This window comes from Aphelocoma coerulescens, unplaced genomic scaffold, assembly GCF_041296385.1.
Source record: "Aphelocoma coerulescens isolate FSJ_1873_10779 unplaced genomic scaffold, UR_Acoe_1.0 HiC_scaffold_581, whole genome shotgun sequence".
NCBI lineage: Eukaryota > Metazoa > Chordata > Aves > Passeriformes > Corvidae > Aphelocoma > Aphelocoma coerulescens.
In genome coordinates this window covers 15,318-37,582 of record NW_027183929.1, presented here as the reverse complement: position 1 = coordinate 37,582, position 22,265 = coordinate 15,318, and the positions used below count along the sequence as shown (strand labels likewise).

General features: G+C 59.5%; 1 protein-coding gene across 1 annotated transcript in view; it reads right to left on the bottom strand.

Moving 5' to 3' along the window:
- Nucleotides 1-333: 333 nt before the first annotated feature.
- The window catches only part of LOC138101959 (RNA-binding protein 10-like), a gene marked incomplete at its 3' end in the record, with an annotated part of 36,510 nt that continues 14,578 nt past the window's right edge, over nucleotides 334-22,265 (bottom strand). The window contains 15 exon segments of the mRNA XM_068999702.1: nucleotides 334-422; nucleotides 424-438; nucleotides 2,292-2,360; nucleotides 5,116-5,157; nucleotides 5,159-5,236; nucleotides 5,238-5,315; nucleotides 7,701-7,760; nucleotides 10,325-10,471; nucleotides 12,919-13,023; nucleotides 13,025-13,087; nucleotides 17,013-17,104; nucleotides 19,475-19,571; nucleotides 20,073-20,230; nucleotides 20,368-20,387; nucleotides 21,311-21,504. Coding sequence (XP_068855803.1) covers nucleotides 334-422; nucleotides 424-438; nucleotides 2,292-2,360; nucleotides 5,116-5,157; nucleotides 5,159-5,236; nucleotides 5,238-5,315; nucleotides 7,701-7,760; nucleotides 10,325-10,471; nucleotides 12,919-13,023; nucleotides 13,025-13,087; nucleotides 17,013-17,104; nucleotides 19,475-19,571; nucleotides 20,073-20,230; nucleotides 20,368-20,387; nucleotides 21,311-21,504 — 1,307 coding nt within the window.

Sequence of the window (22,265 nt, the reverse complement as noted above, 5' to 3'; positions counted from 1 at the left end):
TTGGGATCCCCCCGTATTTCCCTCCCCATTTTTGGGGTCCCCCTTTTATTTCCCTCCCTCTCCCTTTTTGGGGTCCTCCCCATATTTCTCCCCCCTTTTTTGGGGTCCCCCCATATTTCTCTCCTCCCCTTTTTTGGAGTCCCCCCCCATATTTCCCCCCCCCCCCCCATTTTTGGGGTCCCAGCACCCCTTTTTTGGGGTCCCCCCATATTTCCCCCCCTTCCTCTTTTTGGGGTCCCCCATATTTCCCCCCCTCCCCCATTTTTGGAGTCCCAGAACCCTTTTTTGGGGTCCCCCCCATATCCCCTCCCCCCTCATTTTTGGGGTGCTCACCCGGGGGTCGCGGGGGGTCCCCCAAATTTGCGCCGTTTGGGTTCGGGGGGGTCGGGCCCCCCCTGCTTCTCGCGGCGCTCGGCGGCGCGGGTCCCGGTACTTCATCTGGGGGGGGGAGGGGAGGGGAGGGACCCATGGGTGCCCCCCGGCCCAGGGACCCCCCCCCTAGGGACCCCCCCCCAGCCCCTCCCCCACCCCATGGCTGCACTGGCACCCCCTCCCCCTCCCCCCACCCCATAAATGTCCCCTCCAGGCTGTGCCATCCCTGCCCCCCCACCCCACCCTTGGGTGTCCCCTGGGTGCCCCTGGGTGTCCCCTGGGTGTCCCCTCACCCCTGGATGTCCCCTGGGTGTCCCCTGGGTGTCCCCTGGGTGTCCCCTGGGTGCCCCCTCACCCCTGGGTGCCCCTGGGTGTCCCCACTGTCCCCTGGATGTCCCCTGGGTGTCCCCTGGGTGTCCCTGGGTGTCCCTGGGTGTCCCCTGGGTGTCCCCTGGGTGTCCCCTGGGTGTCCCCTGGGTGCCCCCTCACCCCTGGGTGTCCCTGGGTGTCCCCTGGGTGCCCCTGGGTGTCCCCTGGGTGTCCCCTGGGTGTCCCTGGGTGTCCCTGGGTGTCCCCTGGGTGTCCCTGGGTGTCCCCTCACCCCTGGGTGTCCCTGGGTGTCCCTGGGTGTCCCCTGGGTGTCCCCTGGGTGCCCCTGGGTGCCCCTGGGTGTCCCCTGGGTGTCCCCACTGTCCCCTGGGTGTCCCTGGGTGCCCCCTCACCCCTGGGTGTCCCCTGGGTGTCCCTGGGTGTCCTCAATGTCCCCTGGGTGTCCCTGGGTGTCCCCTGGGTGTCCCCTGGGTGTCCCCACTGTCCCCTGGGTGTCCCCTGGGTGTCCCTGGGTGCCCCCTCACCCCTGGGTGCCCCTGGGTGTGCCCTGGGTGTCCCCTGGGTGCCCCTGGGTGTGCCCTGGGTGTCCCCTCATCCCTGGGTGTCCCCTGGGTGTCCCCTGGGTGTCCCCACTGTCCCCTGGGTGTCCCCTGGGTGCCCCCTCACCCCTGGGTGTCCCCTCACCCCTGGGTGTCCCCTGGGTGTCCCCCTGGGTGTCCCCTGGGTATCCCTGGGTGTCCCCTGGGTGCCCCTGGGTGTCCCCTGGGTGTGCCCTGGGTGTCCCCTCACCCCTGGGTGTCCCTGGGTGTCCCCTGGGTGCCCCTGGGTGTCCCCTGGGTGTCCCCTGGGTGTCCTCGGGTGTCCCTGGGTGTCCCCTGGGTGTCCCCTGGGTGTCCTCGGGTGTCCCTGGGTGTCCCCGCTGTCCTCAATGTCCCCTGGGTGTCCCCAATGTGCCCTCACCCCTGGGTGTCCCCTGGGTGTCCCCTGTGTGCCCCTGGGTGTCCCCAATGTCCCCTGGGTGCCCCCTCACCTTGCTGTCCCCTCACCCCTGGGTGTCCCTGGGTGCCCCCTCACCCCTGGGTGCCCCGTCACCCCTGGGTGTCCCCTCACCCCTGGGTGTCCCTGGGTGTCCCCTCACCCCTGGGTGCCCCCTCACCTCGCTGTCCCCTCACCCCTGGGTGTCCCTGGGTGTCCCCTCACCCCTGGGTGTCCCTGGGTGCCCCCTCACCCCTGGGTGCCCCCTCACCCCTGGGTGCCCCCTCACCTCGCTGTCCCCTCACCCCTGGGTGTCCCCTCACCCCTGGGTGCCCCCTGGGTGCCCCCTCACCCCCGGGTGCCCCCTCACCCCTGGGTGCCCCCTCACCCCTGGGTGCCCCCTCACCTCGCTGTCCCCTCACCCCTGGGTGTCCCTGGGTGTCCCCTCACCCCTGGGTGCCCCTCACCTCGCTGTCCCCTCACCCCTGGGTGCCCCCTCACCCCTGGGTGCCCCCTGGGTGCCCCTCACCTCGCTGTCCCCTCACCCCTGGGTGCCCCCTCACCCCTGGGTGCCCCTCACCTCGCTGTCCCCTCACCCCTGGGTGCCCCCTCACCTCGCTGTCCCCTCTCTCGCCTCCCTCGGGGGGGCCCAGGTGGCTCCGGCGCTGCAGCTCCAGGTTTTGCTGGGGGGGGGGAGGGGAGAGGGGGAGGGGCCATTGGGGTGACCCCCCCCCAGGTTTGGGGTGGGGGAGGGGGAAGGGGAGAGGGGGGAGGGGCCATTGGGGTGACCCCCCCGGGTGGGGGAGGGGCCATTTGGGGGACCCCGGGGTGGGGGAGGGGCCATTGGGGTGACCCCCCCGGGGTGGGGGAGGGGGGAGGGGTCATTGGGGTGACCCCCGGGGTTGGGTGGGGGAGGGGCCATTGGGGTGACACCCCCGGGGTGGGGAGGGGCCCTTTGGGGGACCCCCCGGGTTTGGGGGACCCCAAAATCCCGGGGGGGGGAGGGGCTGGGGTCACCCCAAACCCCCCCCCACCCCCTCCCCCCCCAAGGTCCCAGTGGGTCCCCGATGTTCGGGGAGGTTTTGGGGTGATTTTAGGGGTTTTTGGGTATTTTTGGGGGTTTTTTTTGGGTGATTTTGGGTTTGTTCGGGGTTTTTGGGGTGATTTCGGTTTTTTGGGGGTTTTTTTTGGGGGTTCTTCTGGGTTTTTTTGGGTTTTTTTTTTGGGGTAATTTTGGGGTTTTTTGGGGTGATTTTGGGTTTTTTTGGGTTTTTTTTTGGGGGTGATTTAGGGTTTTTTGGGGTTTTTTTTGGGGGTGGTTTGGGGTTATTTGGGGTTTTTTTTTTTGGGGTGGTTTGGGATCGTTTGGGGGCTGAGTTTTGGGATGGTTTTTGGGATGGTTTTGGGGGTGGTTTGGGGTGGTTTTGGGGGTGTTTTTTTGGTGGTTTTGGGATGGTTTTTGGGGTATTTTTGGGGTGGTTTTGGGGCGTTTTTGGTGTGGTTTTGGGGGTGGTTTTGGGGTGTTTTTGGGGTGTTTTTGGGGGTGGTTTTGGTGTGGTTTTGAGGTAGTTTTTGGTGTGTTTTTTGCGTGTTTTTGGGATGGTTTTTTGGGTATTTTGGGGGTGGTTTTGGGTGGTTTTGGGGTGGTTTTTGGTGTGTTTTTGGGGCGTTTTTGGGATGGTTTTCAGGATGGTTTCGGGATGCGTTTGGGGGTGTTTTTTGGTGGTTTTGAGGTAGTTTTTGGCGCGTTTTTTGGGTGTTTTTTGGGATGGTTTTTGGGGGTTTTTGGGATGGTTTTTGGGGCATTTTTGGGATGGTTTTTGGGGCGTTTTTGGGATGGTTTTTGGGCATTTTTGGGATGGTTTTTGGGGCGTTTTTGGGGTGGTTTTGGGGGTGGTTTGGGGTGGTTTTGGGATGGTTTTGGGGCTGGTTTAGGGGTGTTTTTGGGGTGGTTTGGGGTGGTTTTGGGATGGTTTTCAGGATGGTTTTGGGATGGTTTTGGGGGTGTTTTTGGGGGTGGTTTTGGGGACTGTTTTGGGGACTGTTTTGGGATGATTTTGAGGTGGTTTTTGGCGTGTTTTTTGGGTATTTTTTGTGTGTTTTTGGGGTGTTTCTGGGATGGTTTTTGGGGTGTTTTGGGGTGGTTTTGGGGGTGTTTTTGGGGAGGTTTTGGGGGTGTTTTTGGGGAGGTTTTGGGGGTGGTTTTGCGATGGTTTTCAGGATGTTTTTGGGATGTTTTTGGGGCGTTTTTGGGGTGTTTTTGGGATGGTTTTGGGGGTGTTTTTGGGGAGGTTTTCAGGTGGTTTTTGGCGTGTTTTTTGGTGTGTTTTTTGGGGCGTTTTTGGGGTGGTTTTGAGGTAGTTTTTGGCGTGGTTTTGGGGTGTTTTTTGTGTGTTTTTGGCGCGTTTTTTGGGTGTTTCTGGGATGGTTTTTGGGGTGTTTTTGGGGTGTTTTTGGGGGGTGGTTTTGCGATGGTTTTCAGGATGTTTTTGGGATGGTTTTGGGGTGGTTTTGTGGCGTTTTTGTGGCGTTTTTGGGGGGTTTTTGGGGATGGTTTTGGGGTGGTTTTCAGGTGGTTTTTGGCGTGTTTTTTGGTGTGTTTTTTGGGGTGTTTTTGGGATGGTTTTGGGGTGTTTCTGGCGCGTTTTTTGGGTGTTTCTGAGATGGTTTTGGGATGGTTTTTTGGGTGTTTTTGGGATGTTTTTTTGGGGTGTTTCTGGCGTGTTTTTTGGGTGTTTCTGGGATGGTTTTGGGATGGTTTTATGGCGCGTTTTTGGGGTGTTTCTGGTATGATTTTGGGATGGTTTTTTGGGTGTTTTTGGGATGGTTTTTGGGGTGTTTCTGGGATGGTTTTGGGATGTTTTTTTGGGTGTTTTTGGGGTGTTTCTGGCGCGTTTTTTGGGTGTTTCTGGGACAGTTTTGGGATGGTTTTTTGGGGTGTTTTTGGGGTGTTTTTGGGATGGTTTTGGGATGGTTTTTGGGGTGTTTTTGGGGTGTTTCTGGCGCGTTTTTTGGGTGTTTCTGGGATGGTTTTGGGATGGTTTTTTTGGGTGTTTTTGGGATGGTTTTTTGGGGTGTTTCTGGCGCGTTTTTTGGGTGTTTCTGGGACGGTTTTGGGATGGTTTTATGGCGCGTTTTTGGGGTGTTTCTGGTATGATTTTGGGATGGTTTTTTGGGTGTTTTTGGGGTGTTTCTGGGACAGTTTTGGGATGGTTTTTGGGGTGTTTTTGGGGTGTTTTTGGCGCGTTTTTTGGGCGTTTCTGGGACGGTTTTGGGATGGTTTTTTGGGTGTTTTTGGGGTGTTTTTGGGGTGTTTCTGGCGTGTTTTTTGGGCGTTTCTGGGACGGTTTTGGGATGGTTTTTTGGGGTGTTTTTGGGGTGTTTCTGGGACGGTTTTGGGATGGTTTTTGGGGTCTTTTTGGGGTGGTTTCGAGGTACCTTGTGCAGCCCCGAGAGCTGCTGGTGCCGCAGCAGGGCCTCCCCTGCTGGGGAATTGCCTCCGGCACAGCAGACACGCCAGCTTGGCCCAGTCCGTCAGCGGCTCCTCGGGGACCCCCCCCCGGGGCCCCCCCGCGCTCCCCCTCCTCCTCGCTCTCGCTCTCCCCGCTGTAGGCGGCCACCAGCCCCCGGGGGGGGCTCTGGGGGGGGAAAGAAGGGGGTCAGGAGGGGTTTGAGGGGGATAAAAGGGGGTCGGGGGGGGTTTGAGGGGGTTTTGGGGGGGTCTCAGTGGGTTTTGAGGGGGTTCAAGGGGGTCAGGGGGGGTTTGAGGGGGATAAAAGGGCGTCGGGGGGTTTGAGGGGGTTTTGGGGGGGTTCAAGGGGGTCGGGGGGGTTTGAGGGGGATAAAAGGGGGTCAGAGGGGGGGTTGAGGGGGTTTTGGGGGGTTTGACGGGGGATAAAAGGGGGTCGGGGGGGTTGAGAGGGGTTTTGGGGGGATAAAAGGGGGTTTGAGGGGGTTTTTGGGGGGATAGAGGGGGTTGGGGGGGGTTTCAGCGGGTTTTGGGGGGGTTCAAGGGAGTCAGGAGGGGTTTGAGTGGGATAAAAGGGGGTCGGGGGGGGTTTGAGGGAAGTTTTTGGGGAGATAAAAGGGGGTTTGAGGGGTTTTTTTGGGGGGATAGAGGGGGGTCGGGGGGGTTTGAGGGGGTTTTGGGGGTCTCAGCGGGTTTTGGGGGGGTTCAAGGGGGTCAGGGGGGGTTTGAGAGGGATAAAAGGGGCTCGGGGTGGGTTTGAGGGGGTTTTGGGGGTGTCTTAGCAGGTTTTGGGGGGTTCAAGGGGGTTTGAGGGGGACAAAAAGGGGGTCAGGGGGAATTTGAGGGGGATAAAAGGGGGTCAGGGGGGGTTTGAGGGGGTTTTGGGGGGATAGAGGGGGGTCAGGGGGGGTTTGAGGGGGATAAAAGGGGGTCAGGGGGGGTTTGAGGGGGTTTTGGGGGGTCTCAGCAGGTTTTGGGGGATAAAAGGGGGTTTGAGGGGGTTTTGGGGGGATAAAGGGGGGTCAGGGGAGGTTTGAGGGGGATAAAAGGGGGGTCTCAGTGGGTTTTGGGGGGGTTCAAGGGGGCCAGGGGGGGTTTGAGGGGGGTTTTGGGGGGTCTCAGGAGCATTTTGGGGGGGTTTCAGGAGGATTTTAGAGAGTCTCAGGGGTATTTCAGGGGTCTCAGGGTTATTTTGGGGGGTTTCAGGAGGTTTTAGGGGGTCGCAGGGGTATTTCGGGGGGTCTCAGGGTTATTTTGTGGGGCTTCAGGGGGTCTCAGGGTACTTTCGGGGGTCTCAGGGTTATTTTGGGGGGGTTTCAGGGGGTCTCAGGGTTATTTTGGGGGTTTCAGGGGGTCTCAAAGTTATTTTGGGGGGGTTTCAGGGGGTCTCAGGGGTATTTTGGGGGGGGTTTAGGGGGTCTCAGGGGTATTTTGGGGGGTTTCAGGGGGTCTCAGGGGTATTTTGGGGGGGTTTAGGGGGTCTCAGGGCTATTTTGGGGGGTTTCACGAGGTTTTAGGGGGTCTCAGGGGTATTTTGGGGGGTTTCAGGGGGTCTCAGGGTTATTTTGGGGGGGTTTCAGGGGGTCTCAGGGTTATTTTGGGGGGTTTCAGGGGGTCTCAGGGGTATTTTGGGGGGTTTAGGGGGTCTCAGGGTTATTTTGGGGGGGTTTAGGGGGTCTCAGGGTTATTTTGGGGGGTTTTAGGGGGTCTCAGGGCTATTTTGGGGGGTTTCACGAGGTTTTAGGGGGTCTCAGGGGTATTTTGGGGGTCTCAGGGGTATTTTTGGGGGGTTTAGGGGGTCTCAGGGTTATTTTGGGGGGTTTAGGGGGTCTCAGGGGTATTTTGGGGGGGTTTCAGGGGGTCTCAGGGGTATTTTGGGGGGTTTAGGGGGTCTCAGGGGTATTTTTGGGGGGGTTTCAGGGGGTCTCAGGGGTATTTTGGGGGGTTTAGGGGGTCTCAGGGTTATTTTGGGGGGGTTTAGGGGTCTCAGGGGTATTTTGGGGGTCTCAGGGTTATTTTGGGGGGTTTTAGGGGGTCTCAGGGGTATTTTGGGGGTCTCAGGGGTATTTTGGGGGGTTTAGGTGGTCTCAGGGGTATTTTGGGGGGGTTTAGGGGGTCTCAGGGTTATTTTGGGGGGTTTTAGGGGGTCTCAGGGGTATTTTGGGGGGTTTCACGAGGTTTTAGGGGGTCTCAGGGGTATTTTGGGGGGTTTAGGGGGTCTCAGGGTTATTTTGGGGGGGTTTAGGGGGTCTCAGGGGTATTTTGGGGGTCTCAGGGGTATTTTGGGGGGGTTTAGGGGGTCTCAGGGGTATTTTGGGGGGGTTTCAGGGGGTCTCGGGGGTATTTTGGGGGGTTTAGGGGTTCTCAGGGTTACTTTGGGGGGGTTTCAGGGGGTCTCAGGGGTATTTTGGGGGGTCTCAGGGGTATTTTGGGGGGGTTTCAGGGGGTCTCAGGGTATTTTGGGGGGGTTTCAGGAGGTTTTAGGGGTTCTCAGGGTTATTTTGGGGGGTTTAGGGGGTCTCAGGGGTATTTTGGGGGGGGTCTCACCAGGCGCTCGTCGCCCCCCCAGCCGGGGGCAGCTCAGGGGGAGGTGCTGCCGCTCGGCCAAAGCGCCCTGGGGGGGGGGTCAGGGGGGGGTCAAAAGGGGTCCCCAAAATCCCCAATGTCCCCCCACCCACATCCCCAGAGCCTCAGAAGCCCCAAAGAGCTCCCAAAAGCCACCAAAGCCCCCCAAATTCACCCTGAACCCCCCCCAAAAAACCCCCCCAGAGCCTCCCAGAGGGGCCCCAAAAACATCGAAGTGCCCAAACCCCCCCCCAATAAACACAGACCCCCCCCAAACACCCCCTAAGCCCCCCCCAGACTCCTCCAAACCCCCCCAAAACCCCCTAAATCCCCCCAAAACCGCCCCCAAACCCCTCAAAACCCCCCCAAAACCCCCCAAAGCCCCCCCAAATCCCCCATAAATTCTTCAGCCTCTTCTAAATGAAATTAAACCTCCCCAAAACCCCCTCAAACCCCCCCAAAACCACCCCCAAACCCCTCTGACACCCCCAAATCCCCCTCCAGAACCCCCCATAAATTCTTCAGTCTCTTCTGAACGAAATGAAGCCCCCCCAAAACCCCCTCAACCCCCAAAACCACACCCAAAACTTCCCCTAAACCCACAAAACCCCTCTGACCCCCCCGAAACTTCCCCCAACCCCCCCAAAAAAACCCCCAAAACCCCTCTGACCCCCCCCAAACTCCCCCCAAAACCCCCCAGACCCCCCAAAATCACCCCCAAACCCCACCTTTTTCTCCAGGATGGTGCAGCCGGCATCGGCCGGCGCCGGCCAAACTCCCCCAAAACCCCCCCAAACCACCCCAAAACCCCCCAGACTCCTCAAAACTGCCCCCAAAACTCCCCCAAAACCCCCCCAAAACCCCTCTGAACCCCCCCTCAAACCCCCCCAAAACATCCCAACCCCCCCCATCCCCCACCTTTTTTCTCCAGGATGGCGCAGCCGGTGTCGGCCGCCGCCACCCGAGCTCCCCAAAAATCCCCTCAAATCCCCGAAATCCCCCAAAAACGCCCCAAAGCCCCCCCAAAATCACCCCCAAAGGCCTCCAAACCCCCAACCCCCCCCCAACTCCCCCCAAAACCCCCCAGATCCCCCAAAATCACCCCCAAACCCCACTTTTTTCTCCAGGATGGCGCAGCCAGCATCAGCCACCGCCACCCAAACTCCCCAAAATCCCCCCAAAACCCCCCAAAACCGCCCCCAAACCCCCGCTGACCCCCCCAAACCCCTCCAAACCTCCCCAGACCCCCCCCAAACTCCCCCAAAACTCCTCTGACCCCCTAAAACTGCCCAAAACCCCCCAAAAATCGCCCCCCGACCGCCCCCAAAACCGCCCCCAAAACCCCGCTGACCCCCAAAACCCCTCCAAACCCCCCCAGACCCCCCAAAACTGCCCCAAACCCCCCAAAAATCGCCCCCAGAGCCCCCAAACCCCACCTTTTTTCCAGGATGGTATAACTGGCATCAGCTGCCGCCACCCAAACTCCCCAAAACCCCCAAAGCACCCCCAAAACCCCCTCAAACCCCCCCAAAACACCCCCAAAACCCCTCCGACCCCCTCTCAAACCCCCCCAAACTACTCCTAAACCCCCAAAACCCCTCTGACCCCCCCAAAAATCGCCCCCAAAACCCCTGTGACCCCCCCAAAATCACCCCCAAACCCCACTTTTTTCTCCAGGATGGCGTAGCCAGCGTCAGCCACCGCCACCCAAACTCCCCCAAAACCCCCAAAGCACCCCCAAAACCCCCCCAAAACCCCTGTGACCCCCCAAAACCCCTCTGACCCCCCAAAATCACCCCTAAACCCCCCCAAACCCCACCTTTTTCTCCAGGATGGCGTAACTGGCATCAGCCACTGCCACTCGAACTCCCCAAATACCCCCAAAATTCCCCCAAAACTGCCCCCAAACCCCCCAAAATCACCCCCAGACCCCCCCAGACCCCACCTTTTTCTCCACGATGGTGCAACCAGCATCAGCCACCACCACCCAAACTCCCCAAAAACCCCCAAAGCACCCCCAAAACCCCCCCAAAGCCCCCCCAAAACCCCGCTGACCCCCCAAAACCCCTCCAAACCCCCCCAGACCCCCTAAAACTGCCCCCAAGCCCCCAAAAGTCGCCCCCAGACCCACCCAGACCCCACTTTTTTCTCCAGAATGGCGTACCAGCATCGGCCGCCGCCACCCAAACTCCCCCAAAACCCCCCCAAACCCCCCAGGGCCCCCCAAAACTGCCCCCAAACCCCCCAAAATCACCCCCAAACCCCCCCCAAACCCCACCTTTTTCTCCAGGATGGCGCAGCCAGCATCGGCCACCGCCACCCAAACTCCCCCAAAACCCCCCCAAAACCCCCCCAAACCCCCCAGACCTCCCAAAACTGCCCCCCAAACCCCCCAAAAACCCCTCTGACCCCCCAAAACTGCCCCCAAACCCCCCAAAAATCGCCCCCAGACCCCCCCAGACCCCACCTTTTTCTCCAGGATGGCGCAGCCAGCATCGGCCACCGCCACCCAAACTCCCCAAAAACCCCCAAAGCACCCCCAAAACCCCCTCAAACTCCCCCAAAACCGCCCCCAAACCCCTGTGACCCCCCAAAATCACCCCCAACCCCCACTTTTTTCTCCAGGATGGCGTAGCCAGCGTCAGCTGCCGCCGCCTCGCGCCGCTCGTCCTCCCGGGGGGCCGGGGGGGGCCCCGCGCTGCGGCCGCTCTCGCGCTGCTTGTTCAGGCTCCGCGCCCAGCGCTCCATGTCCTTGGCGATCTGGGGGGGCACGGGGGGGCTGGGGGTCTGGGGGGGCACCCAAGGGAACCCAGAGACCCCCAGAGACCCCCAAGAGCACCCAGAGAACGCCCAGACCCTCCAGAGCCCCCCAAAGCAGCCGGGGAGGGGAGAAATGGGGGTGTTTGGGGGGGCTTGGGGGGTTCCAGGGACTGTCCTTGGTGATCTGGGGGGGCACGGGGGGCACCCAAGGGAGCCTAGAGACCCCCCAGCAGCACCCAGAGACCCCCCAGGAGCACCCAGAGCACCCCCAGGCTCCTGGGAGCACCCAGAGCCCCCCAAAGCAGCCGGGGAGGGGAAAAATGGGGGGTTTGGGGGGGCACAGGGACTGTCCTTGGTGATCTGGGGGGGCACGGGGGGCACCGGGGGGGCACCCAAGGGAGCCCAGAGACCCCCCAGGAACACCCAGAGACCCCCCAGGAACACCCAGAGCACCCCCAGGAGCACCCAGAGCACCCAGAGAACGCCCAGACCCTCCAGAGCCCCCCAAAGCAGCCGGGGAGGGGAGAAATGGGGGGGGTTGGGGGGATTTTGGGGGGTTCCAGGGACTGTCCTTGGCGATCTGGGGGGACACCCAAGGGAGCCCAGAGACCCCCCAGGAACACCCAGAGACCCCCAGGAGCACCCAGAGCACCCCCAGGAGCACCCAGAGCACCCCCAGGCTCCTGGGAGCACCCGGAGCCCCCCAAAGCAGCCGGGGAGGGGAGAAATGGGGGGGGTTTGGGGGGGCTTGGGGGGTTCCAGGGACTGTCCTTGGCGATCTGGGGGGGCACGGGGGGGGCTGGGGGGCACCCAAGGGAGCCCAGAGACCCCCCAGGAGCACCCAGAGACCCCTGGGAGCACCCAGAGCCCCCCAAAGCAGCCGGGGAGGGGAGAAATGGGGGGAGTTGGGGGGATTTTGGGGGGATTTTGGGGGGATTCCCCCTCCCCCCCAATTTTGGCCCCCATTTTTAGCCCCCCCTCCCCAATTTTTGCCCATCCCCCCCTATTTTTAGCCCCCCCCTCCCCCATTTCTGACCACCCCCAATTTCCCGCCCCTCCCCCAATTTTGGCCCCCATTTTTGGACCCCTCCCCCCCCAATTTTTTGCCCCCCTCCCCCATTTTCCCCCTCCCCCCCAATTCTGACCCCCCTCCCCCATTTCAGGCCCCTCCCCCCATTCTGACCCCTCCCCCCCATTTTTAGCCCCCGCCCCCATTTTCCCCCTCCCCCCTCAATTTCTGACTCCCCCTCCCCAGTTTTAGCCCCCCCTCCCCTCATTTTTGGACCCCTCCCCCCCAATTTTTTGCCCCCCCCCCCATTTTTGGCCCCTCCCCCATTTTTAGCCCCCCCTCCCCAATTTCCGACCCCTCCCCCCCAATTTTTTGCCCCCCTCCCCCATTTCTTGACCACCCCCCATTTCTGGCCCCCCCTCCCCCATTTTCCCCTCCCCCCCATTTTTGGACCCCCCCTCTTTCATTTTTAGCCCCCCCTCCCCCAATTCTTTGCCCCCCTCCCCCATTTTTGACCCCCCCCAATTCTGACCCCTCCCCCCCCATTTTTAGCCCCCCCTCCCCAATTTCCGACCCCTCCCCCCCAACTTCTCGCCCCCCCCTCCCCCCCCATTTTCGGCCCCTCCCCCATTTTTAGCCCCCCCTCCCCAATTTTTCCCCCTCCCCCCCAATTTCTGACCCCCCCCTCCCCCATTTTTGACCACCCTCAATTTTCCTGCCCCTCCCCCAATTTTGGCCCCCATTTTTGGACCCCTCTCCCCCCAGTTTTTTGCTCCCCTCCCCCATTTTTGACCCCCCCCAATTCTGACCCCCCCTCCCCCATTTCAGGCCCCTCCCCCCCATTTTCTGCCCCTCCCCCCCATTTTTAGCCCCCCTCTCCCATTTCTCCCCCTCCCCCATTTTTAGCCCCCCCTCCCCAATTTTTCCCCCTCCCCCCCAATTTCTGACCCCCCCTCCCCCATTTTTGACCACCCCCAATTTTCCCGCCCCTCCCCCAATTTTGGCCCCCATTTTTGGACCCCTCCCCCCCCAATTTTTTGCCCCCCTCCCCCATTTTTGACCCCCCCCAATTCTGACCCCCCCTCCCCCATTTCAGGCCCCTCCCCCCCATTTTTTGCCCCTCCCCCCATTTCTAGCCCCCCTCCCCAATTTCCGACCCCTCCCCCCCAATTTTTTGCCCCCCTCCCCCATTTTTGACCCCCCCCAATTCTGACTCCCCCTCCCCCATTTCAGGCCCCTCCCCCCCATTTTCTGCCCCTCCCCCCCATTTTTAGCCCCCCTCTCCCCATTTCTCCCCCCTCCCCCATTTTTAGCCCCCCCTCCCCAATTTCCGACCCCTCCCCCCAATTTCTGACCCCCCCCTCCCCCATTCTTGACCGCCCCCGTTTCTGACCCCCCCTCCCCCCATTCCCCTCCCCCACCCCCGCCCCTCCCCCACCTGCTGGGCCGTTTTGGTTTTGTGCTTCTCCTTTTTGTCCTTGGGCTCTTTGGGGGTCCCGGGGGTCCCGGGGGGTCCCGGGGGGGGCTCAGCGGGGGGGGGCGGCCACGTAGGTCCGTCTGTCCCCGTCCCAGTACAGGTACTGCCCCGCCCCCGCGTCGTAATAATACTGAAAAACCCCCAAAAAAAACCCCAAAATCGCCCGTTTTTACCCCAAAAAAAAAAAAAAAAAAAAAAAACCCCGAGGATTTTTGGGTTCAAATCCCGGCGGTTTGGGGTCCCCCAGTTGGCTGATGGAGGTGGGGAGGTCTTGGAACAGCCCAAAAGTTTGGGGTTGGGAGGGAAAAGTTCTCGGTGATGGCGTAAAATAAGAGAGAAAAACCCCAAAATCCCAGGGTTTTACCCCAAAATGGTTTCTAGGCTGAAATCGCCGTTTTTGGGCCTAAAATTCCCGGTTTTAGACCCAAATTTTGGCTGGGAAAGGTTGGAAATGTTTTCTGTACCTCAAAACTTTGTTTTCCACCCCAAAAGCTTCCACTGATGCCACACAAACCCTAAAAAACGCCCTAAATCCGGAGTTTTACCCCAAAATGGTTTCTAGTCCAAAATTGTCATTTTTGGGCCAAAAATTCCCCGTTTCTTCGCCCCCAATTTTGGCTGGGAAAGGTTGGAAATGTTTTCTGCACCCCAAAATTTGTCTCTGTGCCCCAAAAGTTCCTGATCCAAACCCTAAAAAATGCCCTAAATCTGGGGTTTTACCCCAAAATCGTTTGTAGGCCAAATTGCCATTTTTGGGCCTAAAATTCCGTTTTTCGACTCAAAATTCAACTGGAAAAAATTCAAACTCCCTCCCACACCCCAAAACCCTCCCAGTGACCACCCCCAAAACCCAAAATCCGTGGGTTTCACCCCAAAAAAATCTTCCAGGCTCGAAATCGGCGTTTCCAGGGCCAAAAAATCGCCGGTTTTTCCCCAAAAAACCCCAAAAAACCCCGAGGATTTTTGGGTTCAAATCCCGGCGGTTTGGGGTCCCCCAGTTGGCTGAAGGAGGTGGGGAGGTCTTGGAAGGCCCCAAAGTTTGGGGTTGGGAGGGAAAAGTTCTCGGTGATGGCGTAAAAAAAGACAGAAAAACCCCAAAATCCCGGGGTTTTACCCCCAAAATGGTTTCTAGCTGAAATCGCCGTTTTTGGGCCTAAAATTCCCGGTTTTAGACCCAAATTTTGGCTGGGAAAGGTTGGAAATGTTTTCTGTACCTCAAAACTTTGTTTTCCACCCCAAAAGCTTCCACTGACGCCACACAAACCCTAAAAAACGCCCTAAATCCGGAGTTTTACCCCAAAATGGTTTCTAGTCCAAAATTGTCATTTTTGGGCCAAAAATTCCCGGTTTTCGCCCCCAATTTTGGCTGGGAAAGGTTGGAAATGTTTTCTGCACCCCAAAATTCGTCTGTGTGCCCCAAAAGTTCCTGCTCCAAACCCTAAAAAATGCCCTAAATCCTGGAGTTTTACCCCAAAATGGTTTCTAAGCCAAAATGGTCATTTTTGGGCCTAAAATTCCGTTTTTCGACTCAAAATTCGACTGGAAAAAATTCAAACTCCCTCCCACACCCCAAAACCCTCCCAGTGACCACCCCCAAACCCCAAAACCCGTGGGATCACCCCAAAAAAAATCTTCCAGGCTCGAAACCGGCGTTTCCAGGGCCAAAAAAATCGCCGGTTTTTCCCCCAAAAAAACCCCAAAAAAACCCCCGAGGATTTTTGGGTTCAAATCCCGGCGGTTTGGGGTCCCCCAAGTTGGCTGATGGAGGTGGGGAGGTCTTGGAAGGCCCCAAAAGTTTGGGGTTGGGAGGGAAAAGTTCTCGGTGATGGCGTAAAAAAAGACAGAAAAACCCCAAAATCCCGGGGTTTTACCCCAAAATGGTTTCTAGGCTGAAATCGCCGTTTTTGGGCCTAAAATTCCCGGTTTTAGACCCAAATTTTGGCTGGGAAAGGTTGGAAATGTTTTCTGTACCTCAAAACTTTGTTTTCCACCCCAAAAGCTTCCACTGACGCCACACAAACCCTAAAAAACGCCCTAAATCCGGAGTTTTACCCCAAAATGGTTTCTAGTCCAAAATTGTCATTTTTGGGCCAAAAATTCCCGGTTTTCGCCCCCAATTTTGGCTGGGAAAGGTTGGAAATGTTTTCGGCACCCCAAAATTTGTCTCTGTGCCCCAAAAGTTCCTGATCCAAACCCTAAAAAATGCCCTAAATCCCGGAGTTTTACCCCAAAATGGTTTCTAAGCCAAAATTGTCATTTTTGGGCCTAAAATTCAATTTTTCAACTCAAAATTCGACTGGAAAAAACTCAAACTCCCTCCCACACCCCAAAAACCTCCCAGTGACCACCCCCAAACCCCAAAACCCGTGGGTTCACCCCAAAAAAATCTTCCAGGCTCGAAATCGGCGTTTCCAGGGCCAAAAAATCGCCGGTTTTTTCCCCCCAAAAAACCCCAAAAAACCCCCAAGGATTTTTGGGTTCAAATCCCAGCGGTTTGGGGTCCCCCAGTTGGCTGATGGAGGTGGGGAGGGCTTGGAAGGCCCCAAAAGTTTGGGGTTGGGAGGGAAAAGTTCTCGGTGATGGGCGTAAAATAAGAGAGAAAAACCCCAAAATCCCAGGGTTTTACCCCAAAATGGTTTCTAGGCTGAAATCGCCGTTTTTGGGCCTAAAATTCCCGGTTTTAGACCCAAATTTTGGCTGGGAAAGGTTGGAAATGTTTTCTGTACCTCCAAATTTTGTTTTCCACCCCAAAAGCTTCCACTGACGCCACACAAACCCTAAAAAACGCCCTAAATCCGGAGTTTTACCCCAAAATGGTTTCTAGTCCAAAATTGTCATTTTTGGGCCAAAAATTCCCGGTTTTCGCCCCCAATTTTGGCTGGGAAAGGTTGGAAATGTTTTCTGCACCCCAAAATTCGTCTGTGTGCCCCAAAAGTTCCTGATCCAAACCCTAAAAAATGCCCTAAATCTGGGGTTTTACCCCAAAATTGTTTGTAGGCCAAAATTGTCATTTTTGGGCCTAAAATTCCGTTTTTCGACTCAAAATTCAACTGGAAAAAATTCAAACTCCCTCCCACACCCCAAAAACCTCCCAGTGACCACCCCCAAAACCCAAAATCCGTGGGTTTCACCCCAAAAAAATCTTCCAGGCTCGAAATCGGCGTTTCCAGGGCCAAAAAATCGCCGGTTTTTCCCCCAAAAAAACCCCAAAAAACCCCGAGGATTTTTGGGTTCAAATCCCGGCGGTTTGGGGTCCCCCAGTTGGCTGAAGGAGGTGGGGAGGTCTTGGAAGGCCCCAAAAGTTTGGGGTTGGGAGGGAAAAGTTCTCGGTGATGGCGTAAAAAAAGACAGAAAAACCCCAAAATCCCAGGGTTTTACCCCAAAATGGTTTCTAGGCTGAAATCGCCGTTTTTGGGCCTAAAATTCCCGGTTTTAGACCCAAATTTTGGCTGGGAAAGGTTGGAAATGTTTTCTGTACCTCAAAATTTCGTTTTGCACCCCAAAAGCTTCCACTGACGCCACACAAACCCTAAAAAACGCCCTAAATCCGGAGTTTTACCCCAAAATGGTTTCTAGTCCAAAATTGTCATTTTTGGGCCAAAAATTCCCGGTTTTCGCCCCCAATTTTGGCTGGGAAAGGTTGGAAATGTTTTCTGCACCCCAAAATTCGTCTGTGTGCCCCAAAAGTTCCTGATCCAAACCCTAAAAAATGCCCTAAATCTGGGGTTTTACCCCAAAATCGTTTGTAGGCCAAAATTGCCATTTTTGGGCCTAAAATTCCGTTTTTCGACTCAAAATTCGACTGGAAAAAACTCAAACTCCCTCCCACACCCCAAAACCCTCCCAGTGACCACCCCCAAACCCCAAAACCCGTGGGTTCACCCCAAAAAAACCTTCCAGGCTCGAAATCGGCGTTTCCAGGGCTGAAAAATCGCCGGTTTTTCCCCCAAACTTGGCTTTTTTTCACCCCAAATTTGGCTTTTTTTTCCCCCAAACTTGGCTTTTTTCACCCCAAATTTCAGCCCGAGCTCTTGGGGGACCCCCAAATTGCAAACCTGGGAGTGGGGGTCGTAGTAGAGCCCCGTGAGGGGGTCGTAGTAGTAGCCCGAGGTCTCGTCGTACTGGTAGGTGGAAACATCTGGAACAGCTGGGGGGGGAGGGGGAGGTTTTGGGGGAGGTTTTTGGGGAGGGGGAGGGGTCTCCCAAATTTTTGGGAGGTCCCCGAAATCTTTGGGATTTTGGGCAGCTCCGAGGTGCCCCAAAAGCGCAGGGATTTGGGGTTTAGAAGGGTTTGAGTTGTCCTAAAATTGTCCCAAATGGAACCAAAATTGTCCCGAAATTGTCCCAAAATGGCACCAAAATTGTCCCAAATGGCACCAGAATTGTCCTGAAATTGTCCCAAAATGGCACCAAAATTGTCCTGAAATCGTCCCAAAGTTGTCCCGAAATTGCACCAAAATGGCCCCAAAATTGTACCACAATTGCCGAAAATTCCCTAAAATTGTCCCAAAATGGCACCAAAATTGTCCTAAAATGGTCCCAAAGTTGTCCCGAAATTGTCCCGCAATTGTCCCGAAGTTGTCCTGAAATTGCACCAAAATGGCACCAAAATTGTACCAAAATTATCCCAAAATTATCCCAAAATGGCACCAGAATTGTCCTGATATGATCCCAAAACTGCCCCAAAATTGTCCCAAAATTGTCCTAAAATGGTCCCAAACTTGTCCCGAAATTGCCCCAAAATTGTCCCAGAATTGCACCAAAATGGCACCACAATCGTCTCAAAATTGCCCCAAAATTGTCCCGAAATTGTCCCGAATGGCAACAAAATTGTCCTAAAATTGTCCCAAACTTGTTCCAAAATTGTCCCAAAATGGCACCAGAATTGTCCTGAAACAGTCCCAAACTTGTCCCAAAATTGCCCCAAAATTGTCCCAGAATTTCCCCAAAATTGTCCCAAAATGGCCCCAAAATGGTCCCAAGATTGTCCCAAAAATGCCCCAAAATTGTCCCAAAAACTTGCGCAAAATTGTCCTGAAATTGCCCCAAAGTTGTCCAAAACTGCCCAAAATTGCCCCAAAGTTGTCCCAGGATTTCCCCAAAATTGCCCCAAATCCCCCTCAGCCCCTCCCCCTCCCCCCCCAAACCCAACAAAGTCCCCCAGGACCCCCCCAAAACCCCCCAGGCCCCCCCAAAGCCCCCTCCCCGGACCCCCCAAAACCCCCCCTGGACCCACCAGGACCCCCCAAATCCGTCCCAAGACTCCCCCAAATCCCCCCAGGACCCCCCAAACTCCCTCAAGACCCCCCCAAATCCCCTCCAACCACCCATAAATCCCCCCAGGACCCCCCAAATCCCCCCAGGAGCCCCCAAATCCCCCCCAAAGCTCCTCCAACCCCCCCCAAACCCCTCCAAGACCCCCCAAATCCCCCCCAGGACCCCCCAACCGCCCCCAGGACCCCCCCAAATCCCTCCCATGAACCCCCAAATCTGCCCCAAGGCTCCCCCAAACCCCCTCACGACCCCCCAAATCCCCCCAGGACTCCCCCAACCCCCCCCCAGGACCCCCTAAGCTCCCCCAACCCCCCCCCAAATCCCCCCCAGGAGCCCCTAAGTCCTCCCCAAAGCCCCTCCAATTCCCCCCAGGACCCCCCAAATCCCCCCCAGAACCCCCCAAACCTCCCCCAGGACCCCCCAAATCCCCCCAGGACTCCCCAAACCTCCTCCAGGACCCCCCCAAATCCCCCCCAGGACCCCCCCAATCCCCCCCAGGACCCCCCAAGCTCCCCCAAAACCCCCCCAAATCCCCCCAAACTCCTCCAGGACCCCCCAAACCTCCCCAGGACCCCCCCAACCCCCCCCAGGACCCCCTAAGCTCCCCTAAAACCCCCCCAAATCCCCCCCAAACCCCTCCAGGACCCCCCAAATCCCCCCCAGGAGCCCCTAAATCCCCCCAAAGCCCCTCCAACCCCTCCCAAATCCCCCCAGGAGCCCCCCAGTCCCCCCCAGGACCCCCCAAATCCCTCCAAATCCGCCCCAAGACTCCCCCAAACCCCCCCCAGGACCTCCCAAATCCCCCCAACCTCCCCCCAGGACCCCCTCAATCCCCCCCAGGACCCCCCAAACCTCCCCCAGAACCCCCCAAATCCCCCCAGGACCCCCCAAACCTCCCCAGGACCCCCCAAATCCCCCCCCAGGACCCCCTAAGCTGCCCCAAAACCCCCCCAAATCCCCCCCAGGAGCCCCTAAGTCCCCCCCAAAGCCCCTCCAACCCCCCCAAATCCCCCCCAGGACCCCCCAAATCCCCCCAGGACCCCCCAAATCCCCCCAGGACTCCCCAAACCTCCTCCAGGACTCCCCAAATCCCCCCAGGACCCCCCAATTCCCCCCAGGACCCCCCAAATCCCCCCAGGACCCCCCAAACCTCCCCAGGACCCCCCAAACCCCCTCCAGGACCCCCCAAATCCCCCCAGGACCCCCTCAAATCCCCCCCAGGACCCCCCCATCCCCCACTCACGGTACTGCCCGTAGGCCTCGCTGCTGGGGGGGGCGGCCGGGGGGGGCCCCGCGGGGGCGGCGTTTGGGGTCTCGGCCTTGAGGGGCCCCGAGTAGGTCTGGGGGGAGCACCCCAAAATTATCCCCCAAATCCCCCCCCCCAAAATCCCCAAAAATCCTCCTGAAACCCCCCAAAAATCCCCCCAAAAATCCACCCCAAAAATCCCCCCAAAAATCCCCCAAAATCCCCCCAAAAATCCCCCAAAACCCCCCCCAAAACCCCCCCAAAAATCCCCCCTTGACCCCCCCTTTTTGGCCCCCCCCACCCCCCTTTTTTTGGGGTCTCTCCCCATTTTAAGCTCCCCGCCCCCCATTTTCCCCAATTTTGGGGTCCCACCCCCTTTAGGGACCCCCCCCAATTGTTCCCCCCCCTCAATTTTTGGGGTCTCCCCCTCACTTTTAAGCCCCTCCCCCCCCATTTTGGCTCCTTTTTCTTCCCCTCCCCCCAAGATTTTTGGGGTCCCCCCCCATATTTTAAGACCCCCTCCCCCCCAAATTTTTGGGGTCTCCCCCCCTCCCCCCCTCCCGGACCCCTCCCCCCCCCAATTTTGGGGTCCCACCTGCCCGGGGGGTCCCGGGGGCGTCGCCGCGGGGGTCTCGGCGGTGGGGGAGGGGTAGGGGGTGGCCCCGGGGGGGGCGCGGGGGGGGAAGGGGCCCCCCCCTCCCCCAGCGGCCCCTCCCCCTCCCCCCGCGGGGTCCTGGGCCGGCTCCTCCGGGCCTGCAGGGGGCGCCAAGCGCTCAGGGCATGACGTCATTGGGCGGGGGGGGGGAGGGGAGGGGAGGGAGTCACAGCTGGGGATACCTGGGGGGGGGGGTGGGGACACCTGGGGGGCACTTGGGGGGGGCTGGGGGCACCTGGGCACACCTGGGCATATCTGGAGAGGGAGCAGACCTCACCTGGGCACACCTGGAGGGTACCTGGGCACACCTGGGCACACCTGGAGGGGCTGGGAACACCTTGGCACACTTGGGCACACCTGGGGGGGCCTTGGCACACCTGGAATGGGCCTGGGCACACCTGGGCGGGCCTGGGCACACCTGGGGACAACTGGAGGGGGCCTGGGCACACCTGGAGGGGCCTGGGGAATCCTGGAGATACCTGGGTACACCTGGATGGGCTGGGCACACATGGAAGGGGAACTGGGCACACCTGGGGGGGCCTGGGCACACCCGGATGCGCTGGGCACACCTGGGAGGGGAACTGGGCACACCTGGGAGGGAGTCTGGGCACACCTGGGCACAACTGGAAGGGGAACTGGGCACACCTGGGCACACCTGGGCACACCTGGGCACACTCAGATGCGCTGGGCACACCTGGGGGGGAAACTGGGCACACCTGGGCACAACTGGGAGGGGAACTGGGCACACCTGGACACACCTGGGGGGGAACTGGGCACACCTGGGCACATCTGGGCACACCTGGGAGGAGAACTGGGCACACCTGGGCACACCTGGGGGGGGGTCTGGGCACACCTGGGCACACCTGGAGGGGGCCTGGGGACACCTGGGGACACCTGGGCACACCTGGGGGGGCTGGGCACACCTAGGGGGGGGGAACTGGGCACACCTGGGCACACCTGGGGGGGGGGAACTGGGCACACGTGGGCACACCTGGGCACACCGGGGGGGGGAACTGGGCACACCTGGGGACAACTGGGCACAACTGGAAAGGGAACTGGGCACACCTGGACACACCTGGGGGGGAACTGGGCAGACCTGGGCACACCTGGGGGGGGGGGGCTGGGCACACCTGGGGGGACACCTGGGCACAGCTGGCGGGGGGAGGGGCAGCACTCACCGGGGGCGGGGCCGTCGGCCTTGGCGGGGGCGGGGCCGGGCCCGGGGGGCGGGGCCGAGGCTCCTTTCAGGTAGGCGGGGCCGTAGAGGGCGGGGGGCGGGGCCGGGGAAGGGCTCCTCCGATTGGTAGAAGCCGCCGAAGTCGGCGCTGGGCTCCTCCCCCCCCGCCCAGGGCGAGTCCGCGCCGGGGGCAGCCTGGGGGAGGGGCTTCCTCAGGACACGCCCACAGCGAGGGAGCCACGCCCACAGCGAGGGAGCCACGCCCACAGCGAGGGAGCCACGCCCACAGCGAGAGAAGCCACGCCCACAGCGAGAGAAGCCACGCCCACAGCGAGAGGCCACGCCCACAGCGAGGGAGCCACGCCCACAGCGAGGGAGCCGCGCCCACAGCGAGGGAGCCACGCCCCCTTGGAGAGGAGCCACGCCCCCTTGGAGAGGAGCCACGCCCCCTTGGAGAGGAGCCACGCCCACAGCGAGGGAAGCCACGCCCACAGCGAGGGGAGCCACGCCCACAGCGAGGGAGCCACGCCCACATCGAGAGAAGCCCCGCCCACAGGGAGAGAGCCACGCCCACCGCGAGGGGAGCCACGCCCACAGCAAGAGGAGCCACGCCCACAGCGAGAGAAGCCCCGCCCACAGCGAGAGAGCCACGCCCACAGGGAGAGGAGCCACGCCCACCGCGAGAGAGCCACGCCCACCGCGAGAGAGCCACGCCCACAGCGAGAGAAGCCCCGCCCACCGCGAGGGAGCCACGCCCACAGGGAGAGAAGCCCCGCCCACCGCGAGGGAGCCACGCCCACAGCGAGGGAGCCACGCCCACCGCGAGAGAGCCACGCCCACAGGGAGAGAAGCCCCGCCCACCGCGAGGGAGCCACGCCCACAGGGAGAGAAGCCCCGCCCACCGCGAGGGGAGCCACGCCCACCGCGAGGGGAGCCACGCCCACAGGGAGAGAAGC